Here is a 14,356-nt window from a genome sequence, read left to right on the forward strand (position 1 = left end):
CAATTTTCATTCAATACCTTACAATGGTTTCTGAGTTCTGCTCGAAACAAGCTTTGCTTGAAAATCAAAGTTAAAGGGGAGATTACTCTCCAATAATGTGATAAAGAGTTAGAATGATTGTGCCATACAGTGTGCACAACTCCAGATTGCCATCTATCAATGTTACAAGTTCCATTGAATTGCTTCAAGTAATTTCAAAGTTCATCTCCAGAAAAATAGTGGTTGACGCAGAATAAAAATTAAAGTACATGGCAGGTGCGTACCCAGGCATACGCCAGTATGCCAATGCGTACAGTTCGTCAGAAAAAAGCGAAAAAATAAAAGTTCCAAAAATGCAATAAAAAGTAAAGGCTGGGGGGGGGGGGGGGGTATAAGAAATGATTACGTCAGAATTTTATCGTTTGTTGGTTTTTATAGTGTAATACCTAAATTCCGCAAAAAAAGGTGATCACGATGTAGATCTCAACTTAAGTTATACATGCGTTACTTTCCCATAACCTACCAAATCGGTGTGGATCCTGTTGACCTCCTGGTAAATGATCCGAACGATGTTTACAAGGCGGGACTTTTAAAAATGACTGAACAGACATTTAATCCGCCTTACAGTGATATTTTCGGGCAAAAACTAGACGACAGTGAGAAGAAAGAGCTATTAACCGCAACTTGGAACAACGTTCACCAGTATAAGTTCCCTTCCAGGTCAGTACTATATAATGTTATGATACATCTTGCATGTTTATTAAAACATCCTTATCGAAATTCTTCTCTTAGCTTATCCACAACCGTTTGTTTACTATCCCGGCTCGAGGAGTAGATTCGTCATCGCAGAGTCATCGTTGCACCGCCTTTCTGTGCCGTCTGGTCTTGATCTGATTGGGTGGCTGTTTGTTTTGCATGTGGTGTGCCCTGCAAGACCTTCAATCTACTTTTGATATGCCCTTTTATCACATAAATACTCTTATCTTCGATTTGAGAACAATTCACGGAACATGTGTGATAACAAAAAACGAAGTGAATTCGTACGCACCGCATTTGATACACGAAACTGTTTCGGTAATAACAAGGTACAGTATCTGCTGCCTCCAAAGGTAGTGTAATCAAGGAATGAAACGAATAGTTTGTGCTGCAATGCACCAATCATAAAACTACATTGGTAATACAATGTAGGTTTTAACCCGTTCACTGCCTTACCCCGAGTATCGTTATATATTCAAACAACTAAAATCTGAATGAGACGCCGAGTAGCTCGGCGTCTCATTTGGATCCAAGTTCTTTGACATTTTCACAATGATATTACCAAAAGGTCAAGGGAGTGTGAGAAAACAAAATCGGAAGTTGAAAAAAATATCGCGCATGTACACGACTTGCCTGCCAGTGAACGGGTTAATATCTGAATACATTTACATGCGCATGCTTTAAAGATATTAAAATTAAATAATTATTGATCGTTTCCACAATAATAAGAAAATCCTAATGAAACAAATGAAACCCTTTAATCTAATAAGCACCGGATCATTGGCCGCATATATTTAAATGGCATAAGTGTGAAAATACAATAAAGATTTATTTGCAGGTCGACGGTCTCACCCATGCCGTAACGATAGAAATATTCCAGGAGTTCAAGTTAGACCTGCCAGATGACGAGCCGACTTTCGAGCGAGAGTGTCAACGTTGGACAGCGAAGTGGACTGTAACTTCACCCGCTCCCTACTCAACCCTGGAAAAAGCATTGGACGTAGCTACTGAGGCATCCTAACATAAGGATCTGCCTCATGGTTCTGTTGTGTATGCCAGTAGCAACGGCCACGGCTGAGCGCTCATTTCCGACAATGTGTCGAGTCAAAACGTATTTGAGGAGTACCATGACAACTGAGCGAATGTCAGGCATGGGTTTGATGAACATTTACAGCGAACGCAATATCAACGCCGAACATGTCGTTGACACATTTGCAAGAAAAAAAGGATCGTCGCCTGGCTCTTTTATTCAGAATTTAATAACCATTGTTATGCACAGTGCCATATTTAGGGAATAGATCCGCTAAATACAGATTGACTGTATCTTATTCTTAGACGGTCATTAACAAACAGTATTGAAGATTATTAATGACAGCTGGTAGCTTAATGCCAAAAGAAACTATTCTAGAACGCTCTTATAAAAGCGTTCTGCATTGATTGAACACCTTTTTCAAAGACCACACTGTCCTAGTTTTTGGTTTTGACTGGTCGCTTAAAACTGGTTTGACTGTATTTCTTCCTAATATCCTATAACTATTATGTAACATGTTGTTGAAGTCTAGGTAATATATTGCATTCGCTTCTTCAGTTTAAGATTTTTTTTAACTTTTTTGCTTTTAAATTTAGTCCAATCAAAACACTCATACTTAACAATTAAGAAAAACATAATCTTAAGAAGCTACTGGAATATGAGCTTATCAGAAGAGTAAGAAATAACTGATCCGATTACGATAGTTGTATGCCTGAAGGAGCTACACAATTACTAATGTAACCCTTTTCATTTAGCTCATTTGCCCATTGTAAGGCATTGTTATAAAAATAGATTGAGTTTCAACAAACGAAGTTGACCACTATCCGCCATGTTGGTTTCAAAGTAAACTAGTTTTCGGATGGAACAAACCGATGAAACCGCCTCCGGTAGGTGTTTCGATAGTTTCAAAAACCGGTTTCGGTTTTCGTTAAAAAACGATTGAAACTGGTTTTGGTTTTATTTGAAACTGTTACAACAAATACACAGTTCTTGAAACCGATATAAAACCGAAACCAGTTTATTACCAACAAAAACGCCCTGAGTGATAAATTTGATGTAGACGCCACAGCAAAGCACATTAACAGGTGCGTTTAATTATCATGTTTACAAATCGTCAGGCTTGCATGAATACAAGTTCGATGATATTCTAATTGTTATCATCATTTTAGTCCCGTGAAAGAACAGCTAGATATTTTCCCCATACATTTTAAAAGTAAAATAATTAAGTATAGATCTATTTGTGTTAAGTTACAATATTTTATTAACTTATCTAGATACTGTTAAGCATAGCATGGAGACAGTTTCAGTCTCCGCATGTGGTTAAATATACCGGTGAGGTGCGCAAGCCTGTCTGGTCAACGCAATATCTCAATTATTCAGCGGATTGGATGTTAAATAGAGACGCCACCCATCACCCCAGATCTTTTTGTTTATTTAAATCAAATACAAGTATTGATTTTTGGAAAAAATTATAAAAAAATATCGGGACAAACAATGTTAATTAAGGTAAATATTCATCTATTGTATGCTTTTATACGTGCCAAAAGGCCCCTCTTTCTTTACATTTATTAAAATAATTTTTAACTGTTTATTTTAAATTCGAAAATATCTTTTCATTTCCTCAATTTGTAAAATATAAATTAATTTTAGCTTAAATTAAAAAAAAATCATTTTATGTCTTTATTCATAACCTTGATAGATTGATATTGATTTATAGAACATGATAATACAGTGTTTTTGTAGCTTAAAAACTTCAGCGAATACCATCAAAAAATACATGAAGGATGTATTTAAGTTGTAGTATACTTAAAATAATAAATATATATGTACAATTAAGTTATGGAAGCCAACACTAGTGTTGGAAGCCAGAACTAGTGTTTTTGCGTACTTAATTCCTATGACGTCTACGTTTTCCCCCAATATTGATCATTGACCTCTTTGCTGCCTTACTGCAGTACAATTATAAATATTGATCATAAAATGGTTTTATTTAATTTTCAATAATCCTCGATCTTTTTAAATTTAGAATACAGGGTATGCCCAAAAGATCTTGAACACATGGCTCTAATTAAAACAAGAAACGCCGCAATGCAACGAAACCAGGTTTGTAATGATTGACAGAAGAACTTAGGCCTGTGTCTGTTTTTCTATTTTAAGTAACAGTGACCTTGCCCCTAGGGACCCCAAATGCAATCCATTGAAAGGTATCCATAAACTCTTCCTTTATACCAAGTTGGAGCAGGATATGTCAACCCTAACTTAAGGTATTCAGTTTCAACCATTCTTCTACTTTTAGTAACAGTGACCTTAACCTTGAATCTAGGGACCCCAAAACGCAATCCCATTAAAGTATCCATAAACCCTTCCTTTATACCTGGTTTGGTCAAGATATGTCAACCCTAACTAAAGATATTCAGTTTCAACCATTTTCTATTTTTAGTAACAGTGACCTTGACCCTAGGGACCCCAAATGCAATCACATGAAAGGTATCCATAAACTCTGTCTATAGACCAAGTTTGGTCAAGATATGTCAACCCTAACTAAAGTTTTTTCAGTTTCAACTGTTTTTCTATTTTTAGTAACAGTGACCTTGACCTTAACCCTAGGGATCTCAAACACAATCCCAAGAAAGGTCTCCATATACTCTTCCTATAGACCAAGTTTAGTCAAGGTATGTCATCCCTAACTAAAGTTATTCAGTTTCAACCGTTTTTCTATTTTTAGTAACAGTGACCTTGACCTTGACCCTAGAGACCCCAAATGCAATCCCATGAAAGGTACCCATATACTCTTTCTATAGACCAAGTTTGGTCAAGATATGTCAACCTTTACTAAAGTTATTCAGTTTCATAGGTGAGTTTGACGCCGCCCGCCCGCCCAAACAACGACGTTCGCCATTCTAATAACCAGGTTTCACTATGTAAAAACCTGGTTAATAAAATCTTTGGACATGTTAGGTAAGCTCAGAATACAATACTGTGTGACAGACCTGAGCATGTCTGGAGGACAAACAGCACTCAGTTTTAAAACAATCATAGTATTGGATCTGACTTGAAAAACATATCATGTCACTGAAAATTAGTGTGTAGTGGTGTTTTTACTTTAAATCTGTGTGTGTTTTGATGGATTCTATGCTACTGTTCAAACTAACGTTAAGATTGTTTCGCTTGTTACAGTACACTCCACGCGGAACTACCACTTTCTGTTTTCCTCGGCGGATTTTGGTCATCGCGGACATGACATCCAATTGATCATAATCCTCTTTCCTCGGCGTTTTTATTCGTTCACCCACCGAGGCTAATCAGTGGACCGCATAATTACAATCGCCGCGTTACTCGGAGGTAAAAACACCGCGAAACTCGGAGGAAAACCGATAAGAATCTCCCACTGTATCTAATTTTGTTTAATTTTTTTGATAGTTTTTGCTACACCCGTAATTGTTCATAAAAATAATTTATTTCGCGTACCTAACATCAATCGTAACTTTCACACTTACCAAATTTCACATACAAAGATTATTGATTTTCATCTTTTATCCTGGCTAGATTACCTAACCGTATACGTACACCACTGTGACAAGTTAATTAGTAAATACCCATCCTAAACGATGTATTGCATGTAGAAAGTGGAAGTGTGAAATATTTATTGGAGGATTAAATAAACAACAAGGGCAATCAAGGGATTGAGAAAACAAAGACATGACATTTTTGTAAAACGATCTGCCAATAAACTTTAAAACTTGTACCACACTTAAACAATTCTACATGTACAGTGAATCATCAATAAAAGTCAACACATTCAATGATATAGGTAACAAAACGCGGAGTTTCCGCGATTAGGTCAATAAATCGATATGATCACTGGCGCTACCGGCAATAAAACCCTCCATAGATAACGATTAACTCGGTGCAACTCGGTCATATTTAGCGAGGAAAAAGGTTGCGTACTCGGCGGAAATCCCCGATAAATTAAAAACGCCTCCGAGTCACCGAGGAAAGTGGTAGTTCCGCGTGGAGTGTACTGTAGATGCAGTTATAAATATTATTTGCACAGAAAGCGGCATGTGTGAATGACTCACATTTAAATTGAATTTGTTATGTTTGAACAGGGCGTGGAATTTTTTTTTGTAAAATGTAAATATTTCTGTCATTCCTTTTCTGTAAACTCAAAAGATATTACACTTTGATTGAATAGAACAATGGTCACGGAACTACGACTTTTATTTTACTCAACGATTTTTGCCATTACTGACACAAATCGTAATTTTGATGCTTTCCTTTTCCTAGGTGTTTCCGCCAAGAATGTATGATGCAGAGCCACATTTTCGGGTTGTTTATCATTTCATGTGACACAATTCAACAACTTATCATGATTTCATGACATTGTTTTCACAAAATGTCCACTCTTCACAGAACTCTCACTTTCCACAGTAAGTTTTAAAAGTAAATTTTTCCACAGTACGGTACCCTTTTCTCTCGCTAAATCTGCCTTAGCTACTTTCACCGTGTTGCTCGTTTTCCGCGGACCATTCTATCAATTTGAGTTTACATTTCAAGTGTTTATCACTGGTTGTTAGGAGATGTTCTTTACTGGTATGAAGCAGATTGAGTACGGATATTTTAATGCCAGTAAAAGACAGCAACTTACAGCCTTAAGAAAATTGAAAACAGTGGAAAAGCGATAAATCACGGTATTTTTAGATTTATATTAATTTTGTACTATAAGGACCTGTTTATTACCCTGTTAACAGCCAAACATGCTGATGAACAGCCAAAATGCACTCCATAGGCCGCTGACATCTTGGATCACGATAAATATCGCGAGAGATTTCAATCCGGATGTGAAACGCCGGTATTTCTTATGACCAATCAGAAAGCGCCAAATGTATCACTACTTCACTGAGGAACACGTTGATTTTTCTAGAGTAAAAGGGTTATTTAATATAATCTGTTCTAGCGTAAAACAAACAGAATCAGAGTGTTATTCATTTGATTACACTGTTTTATGTGTGATTCTATAACAATATAAAAACTTTTCATTTCAATTTTCAAAAAAATATTGGTGTGAACATTTGTTTTGACAGATCTGTCAAAAATCATAAAGCTCATAATGTCTCAGAATTCATCGTTATTGTGTGCTTGTGTGACATTGATGGTGCTTTGTGTAGCTACTTCAGGCAAGAAACCATTAAAAGAAGAGGACTGTGAAGGTATGTTTTTAAAAAAAAATCAATGAAGTACTGTAGTGTATGTAATTGTTACTGTAAGTGGGCAAGAACCAGCGGCTTACTTAGCTTGAGATCGCAGAAATAGTGTTAAAGTAAACCTAGGAGGAGGAAAAGTGCACCCGGTGTTGGGCTCGAACTCACAACCCCCAGAACAATTGCACAGGTCTCTTACCAATTGAGCTAATTAGGGGGCTGGTTCGGTTTATAGTCATTTCAAACCCTGACCATTTCATACCTTCCAATTTTTGGTTATTTCGTACTCTTTAGATAGTCATTTCGTGCCTGACCGGTCGGTTGAATTACCAAAAACCTGGGAAAACCCGAAAACCACGTAATTTTTCATAAGTATATACAATATATACAGTATTCAAGGTGGATTGTACGTTCAGATTTAATACTTTAATGTGTTCGTGGGTTGTATGCCGTAGCTGTTGATGGTTGGAGAGGGGTGGGGAAGTCAGAGTAGGGGGGGGGGGGGGCGAAAACCTTGGAACCCCTTTCATTTTTATAAGTACATAAATAGAGTATGCAAGGTGGTTTGTACTCGGCTCGGGTGGGGGGGGGGGGGGGTAATACTATTTAGCTGTTTGCAGATAACTGATAAAAATTGCATGGAGAACCAAGTCAGCTTTAACCCTTAGCCCAAAACCACTGACTGGAACATTCTGCATATATGCTGAAAATCCAGGTATATGCAGGCATACAGAGGTTTCCTTATTTATCGAAAATTGGATAGGATTTCTGGCATGAGATCCAATACACATCATATTTTAGTAATCAGTGACAGCATGGTTCCAAATAATGACCACCTGATAGGAATCTATCACAGCGGGGTCTCATTACTAATAGGTAACAGACGTGGACCAATATCTCACAATAACATGGCCATATCGATATTGAGGCGAGTATTGTATGCATTTAAAATGTATGGTTTATGATTTTAATCTTATATATATGCCTTCATTCAATTAGTATACTTTCCTATTATGACAAATGTTTAAATGATGTTGATGATTTGTATCTACATGTATTGATGGTAAGTGAAATTGCATTGTTTGCGTGTCTTTCTTCACGCGATTGTGCAATGAGACATAGCAAGCGATTCCACAAAACTGTTAAGACACATACAATTCGTATCAGCTCCCGCTTGATAGCAATACATCAGCCTCCGATACACAACTAGTTCACAATACACAACAAGAAAAAAGACTTCCCCACACCTCTCCAACCACCAACAACTATGACAAACAACCCACAAACACAATGAAGTATTAAATCCGGGCGTACAAACCACCTCGAATACTCTTTTGTATGTACTTATGAAAATCAAAGGGGTTCCCGGGTTTTAGCCCACGAAAGATAATAGAATGAGGGGGAGGAGGGGCATGGTCAAAGGTCCCTAAATGGTTAATACGATACGTCTTTATTCATTTAAGCATTGTATTTCTGGACTCAAACCAAACTAAAAAATAGGATACGAAATGACCAAAAATCGGAGGGTAAGAAATGGTCAGGGTATGATTTGACTAGTTCCTGGTGTTTCTAGCCCCACACAACAGTGTACAGGTGGTTGTGGGTTCTAGCCATGCAACAGGCACACTTTTCATACAGGTTAACTTGACTGGTGTTGAAAGTAAAAGGCAAGTGTGTCTGCAATGGGAGAAGGAAAATGTTGAATGCTGTTGAAAGAATTGGCCTCCCTGTTAGGTGAATTGGTTATTATTAGTGTTACTATGGTTGTGATTTGAACCCCGCACTGGGTGTACCTCTCCTCGGGAGGTTAAACTTAACTTACTATTTTGTGAAAATACACAGATTGACTCGTTCTCACACTAAATGGAGTTGCAGACATTCTCTAGTCATGTTATATATTCTCACACGACTTAAACATTAATTCTCATCAGGATAGTTGAATCAAAGAAAACGTCTCAATTATGAGATGTACAAGTACAACAAAATCAACCAATAATTTGTCAATTAAGTATCAAACACATTAACTTATAAGGGTTTCAGAAAAGGATGAGAATCTTTATGATAATATTTTTCATTGCTCTTATAAAAATTGTTTACACAAACATAACAATATTAACATAGGGCCAGGCGTAATTTATCATAGTTTTGATATTTTCATATTTCCTCAAACATTTTTAATGAGTTTTTATAAGTACTTAAGTTTAAAAAAATAAATAATAATAAATTCCTTTTGTTTCAGTTTGTGTCAATGTGCTCAGAAAATTTGAACAGAAGTATCCGGATGTAAAGGAAAAAGCTCCAGGCGAAATAGAGACACTGTTTAAAAAGTTTTGCAAAACTGTAAAAGACAGAGATGAGCGATTTGTAAGTATGAAGTATACATGGAAAATCAGTATATTTATCATGTTTGTAGAAAAATATTTAGTAGTATACATGTTAATTAATTTTAATTCTCATTTATAGTGGCAGTTCTGCAGATTTTTCATATAGCATCTGAAAAACTGTTTGTGTATTAAATTTACATCAACACTGGCCACACAACTATATTAAAGACCTTACTCTTAACTGTTTGCAAACAAGCAAAGCGTTCTGGTCAATAAGTTAAAAAAAGTCATTTTAAAAATGTTATTTTGCTAAGAAAATTTCATGAACAATATGAAAAACAACTGTCAGAATTTTGTTTATTCAAGCATGACGTAGGTCAATTTTCAATGGTGTTACTTATGCTTTGAATAAAGCATTCACTGTCATATTTTTAAATAACTAAACAAAAGACTTATTCTTAATCATTTGTTGATATTTTATATTGTAACAAGCATTTTGTTCACATTTCAAATAAAATCAAGTTGTTCGATGTCTGACCCAATTAATCTTGAACAAGGCTCTTGAAGCGAGGTAAATTGGTGAATTGTCTTTATGTCTTTATAATTTTGTTTCATATATTTCAGTGCTACTATATTGGAGGGGCTGAGACCTCAGCAACAAACATCCTGAAGATTATGTCTTCACCGTTCAAGAACCATCTCCCTCTTGTGAAAGTCTGTGAAAAATTGCAAGATGCTGATCCTCAGATATGTGATCTGAAATATGGTGAGAATGCTTGAACTCAAACAAAAAATAAGATGGGCTTTAAACGAAATCAGTCTAAGAGACAATTGATATTACGATCATTAAGATCTGTTTTACTTTCACTGCAAGATTAACAGTTATGCAGTGAAGTTAGTGAAGTCAGAAAGGTGCATGAAGACAGAAGTGTGCACATGCTGGTCTCCATGTGGGCAAAAAGGTGCTCATGCTGGTCTGTATGTGGGCAGAAAGGTGCACATGCTGGTCTGTATGTGGGCAAAAAGGTGCTCATGCTGGTCTGTATGTGGGCACTAAGGTACACATGCTGGTCTGTATGAGGGCACTAAGGTGCACATGCTGGTCTGTATGAGGGCACTAAGGTACACATGCTGGTCTCCATGAAGACAGAATGTGCACATGCTGGTCTCCATGTGGGCAAAAAGGTGCTCATGCTGGTCTGTATGAGGGCACTAAGGTACACATGCTGGTCTGTATGAGGGCACTAAGGTACACATGCTGGTCTGTATGAGGGCACTAAGGTACACATGCTGGTCTGTAGGAGGGCACTAAGGTACACATGCTGGTCTGTATGAGGGCACTAAGGTGCACATGCTGGTCTGTATGAGGGCACTAAGGTACACATGCTGGTCTGTATGAGGACACTAAGGTGCACATGCTGGTCTGTATGAGGGCACTAAGGTGCACATGCTGGTCTGTATGAGGGCACTAAGGTGCACATGCTGGTCTGTAGGAGGGCACTAAGGTACACATGCTGGTCTGTATGAGGGCACTAAGGTGCACATGCTGGTCTGTATGAGGGCACTAAGGTGCACATGCTGGTCTCCATGTGGGCAAAAGGTGCTCATGCTGGTCTGTATGAGGGCACTAAGGTGCACATGCTGGTCTGTATGAGGGCACTAATGTACACATGCTGGTCTCCATGAGGGCACTAAGGTGCACATGCTGGTCTGTATGAGGGCACTAAGCTGCACATGCTGGTCTGTATGTGGGCACTAAGGTGCACATGCTGGTCTGTATGTGGGCACTAAGGTACACATGCTGGTCTGTATGAGGGCAAAAGTGCATTTGCTGGTCTCTATGTGGGCAGAAAGGTGCACATGCTGGTCTGTATGAGGGCACTAAGTAGCACATGCTGGTCTGTATGAGGACACTAAGGTGCACATGCTGGTCTGTATGAGGGCACTAAGGTGCACATGCTGGTCTGTATGAGGGCACTAAGGTGCACATGCTGGTCTGTATGAGGGCACTAAGGTGCACATGCTGGTCTGTATGTGGGCACTAAGGTACACATGCTGGTCTGTATGAGGGCACTAAGGTGCACATGCTGGTCTGTATGGGGCAAAAAGGTTCTCATGCTGGTCTCTGTGTGGGCAAAAAGGTGCTTATGCTGGTCTGTATGAAGACAGAATGGTGCACATACTGGTCTGTATGAAGACAGAATGGTGCACATGCTGGTCTGTATGAAGACAGAAAGGTGCACATACCGGTCTTTATGAAGACAGAAAGGTGCTCATGCTGGTCTGTACGAAAACAGAATGGTGCACATACTGGTCTGTATGAAGACAGAATGGTGCACATACTGGTCTCTATGAAGACAGAAAGGTGCACATGCTGGTCTGTATGAAGACAGAATGGTGCACACTGCACATATGGGTCTTTATGAAGACAGAATGGTGCATAACTGGTCTTAATGAAGACAGAATGGTGCACATGCTGTTCTCTATGAAGACAGAATGGTGCACATACTGGTCTCTCTGTGGACAGAAAGGTGCTCATGCTGGTCTCTTTGTGGCAGAAAGGTGCACATGATGGTCTCTGTAAACAGAATTGTGCTCATGCTGGTCTCTATGAACACTGAAAGGTGCACATGATGGTCTGTATGAAGACAGAATGGTCACTTACTGGTCTGTATGAAGACAGAATGGTGCACATGCTGGTCTCTATGAAGACAGAAAGGTTCACATGATGGTCTGTATGAAGACAGAAAGGTGCACATACTGGTCTGTATGAAGACTGAAAGGTGCACTTGCTGGTCTGTATGAAGACAGAATTGTGCACATGCTGGTCTCTATGTGGCAGAAAGGTGCATATGCTGGTCTGTATGAAGTCAGAATGGTGCACATGCTGGTCGGTATGTGGGCAGAAAGGTGCACATGCTGGTCTCTGTGTGGGAAGAAAGGTGCATGTGCTGGTCTCTGTGAAGACAGAATGGTGCACATGCTGGTCTCCATGAAGACAGAATTGTGCACATGCTGGTCTCTATGTGGGCAGAAAGGTGCTCATGCTGGTCTGTATGAGGGCAGAAATGTGCTGACAAAAAAAGGACAGGGGCAGCACCTTTTCATTATTCTTTAGTTAAATGTTTAACTCTATTAGCTATTCCATTTGTTTTTCAGAGAAGAAGTTGGACCTTTCTGAGGTTGAATTCAAGAAGCTCAAGGTTAAGGACCTGAAGAAGATTCTATCCGACTGGGACGAGGAACGAGCATGCAGGGGCTGCTCCGAGAAGTCTGACTTTGTACGAGCTGTGAAAGAGCTTATGCCCAAACATGCACCCGAGGCTTATGCTAAACTTAAAGCCAGGGATGAGCTTTGATGACTTTTTTATTAGTGCCTAGGTTTCTTAAATACAAATTGATTATAGCGGGAATTGGAGATCCATAACTCAGTTTGCAGTAGTCATATGAAATCAAAGCAACTATAGAGTTTATACAGAATTATAAGAGTTCTATTTTGTTTCATGCACTCTCTATAATGACGGATCTTTTAATATTCTCCCGTCCAGGTGGTCAATTTAGCAAAATCATAGACACACATGTATGAAAAGACTCAACTGTGAAGTGTATTTACTTCTTTGAAATATTATCACATTTGCTCTGCATTCATTACCAACAAGAGTAAAAACATTCCTTTTTATATATTCAGTTAAAACTATGGTATTTTTGTCTAACATGTTAAATTAACTTCATTAGTCTAAAAAAAATTAATAAGAATGATATTAGGTTATGATTAAATTTGTGATGAGGGTAGATTTATTTATGAATTTTACTATTCGAATAATCTTTAAACAGTATATTGATTTAGTGAATATTAGTTGGAAAATGTGAATTTATATAAAAATGAATTTATAATTGACCAATGCTTACCATTGTCTTCAATCATTAATCATTGTTATACTCCACCATGGAAGATCTTCATGTTTGACCTTCAAATCATATGATAACAAGTGTGTGTTACATTACTATGCACGTTATGTTTCTGTATGTTGTATTTTAAAATAGCAAAGTTTGTTAAAACTCCATTAAACAAAATGTAAAATGCTTTATGTTGAATTTGTTGTTACCTGTTCTTGAAAATGAGTTATGTGGAAGGACATCAGTTGTCAGGTCTTCGAGTTGTTAGTTTTTCCTCAAGGAAGTTTGACACAAACTAGTTGAGCCACTAGTTTTTACACTGAACCATTCATTACTCAGGCCTTGTCAGGTGTCTATATTGCATAATGTTTTGTCTTGATCTAATATATATAATATATAATATAAATTGCACACTGTGTACTGCAATTATCATCATCGTGTTAAATCTTTGCGAATTTCTTTAGTGACCACTTTTTGTACAGGGTGATGACAGTATACTACATTCAAATGATTCAACTAGTATTTTATTTATTGTATTGTTTACATACATACTCCTTCTGACAAGAATAGTTCCAAGAAAGTAATCGATACAAGAAAAGTATACAAGAAAAGTAAACTGTATCATCGTGTACAAATCATGGGGCCACATGGTCTATATTTCCAATTATAATGAATTATGTAATGCAAAGTGGGTAGTCCTTCTTGTGAAACTGTATGTATTGTACTGTCAGAGTGAGTAATGTATGTTCATGTATTTTGCTGTGACTGTGACATGTAGTACCTAAAGCAATGTCAATAAGCTGTAAATGCTGAATGGTTTCATTGCTGTACATGTATATTGTTCCTAATTGTTATTTTGAAGATAGATATTTTTGAAAATAAATGAGAACAAATTAATATACTTCTTTAAACAATTTTCTTTCAGTTCCATTTGCAATTAAGCTGGTCTTTTCAAGAAAAGTCCCTTATTGTCACAAAATTGAGTCGTCGTCTTTATACACCACTGCTTCACAATGAGAAGTGGGGGCTATATTGGAATCATACGCGTCCTCACGTCTGTCCGTCAGTCGGTCCATCCCGTTTTTGTCCGCTCCATATCGTTCTCATTCATGATGGCCAGATCTTTTTTATTGATAGGCGGAAATGACCAACAGCATGAGTGCAAAATA

General features: G+C 37.7%; 2 protein-coding genes across 3 annotated transcripts in view; one reads left to right on the top strand and one right to left on the bottom strand.

Annotated features, from left to right (window-relative positions):
* LOC128217089 (heat shock 70 kDa protein 14-like) overlaps positions 1–6,586 on the bottom strand; it is a 29,003-nt gene extending 22,417 nt beyond the window's left edge. The window contains exons 1-2 of one of the 2 annotated variants that reach the window (XM_052923972.1): positions 6,506–6,550; positions 1,588–1,717 (exon numbers count right to left, since the gene is read on the bottom strand). Coding sequence is in view for 1 of the 2 variants with exons in the window: in XM_052923971.1 (XP_052779931.1) it covers positions 6,506–6,565 (60 nt within the window). In the remaining variant the exon portion in view is untranslated. Of the gene's footprint in view, positions 1–1,587; positions 1,718–6,505 lie in introns of both variants that reach the window. The other variant, XM_052923971.1, reaches the window with a different exon arrangement.
* A 46-nt stretch (positions 6,587–6,632) lies between these two features.
* On the top strand, positions 6,633–13,378 carry LOC128217095 (mesencephalic astrocyte-derived neurotrophic factor homolog). Its single transcript, XM_052923978.1, has 4 exons — positions 6,633–6,975; positions 9,206–9,330; positions 9,915–10,056; positions 12,450–13,378. Exons 1-4 carry the CDS (start codon positions 6,876–6,878, stop codon positions 12,647–12,649), a joined length of 567 nt encoding a protein of 188 aa, XP_052779938.1. The 5' UTR covers positions 6,633–6,875; the 3' UTR covers positions 12,650–13,378.
* The last annotated feature ends 978 nt before the right edge of the window (positions 13,379–14,356 follow it).

Source organism: Mya arenaria, chromosome 14, assembly GCF_026914265.1.
Source record: "Mya arenaria isolate MELC-2E11 chromosome 14, ASM2691426v1".
NCBI classification, from domain to species: Eukaryota; Metazoa; Mollusca; class Bivalvia; order Myida; family Myidae; genus Mya; species Mya arenaria.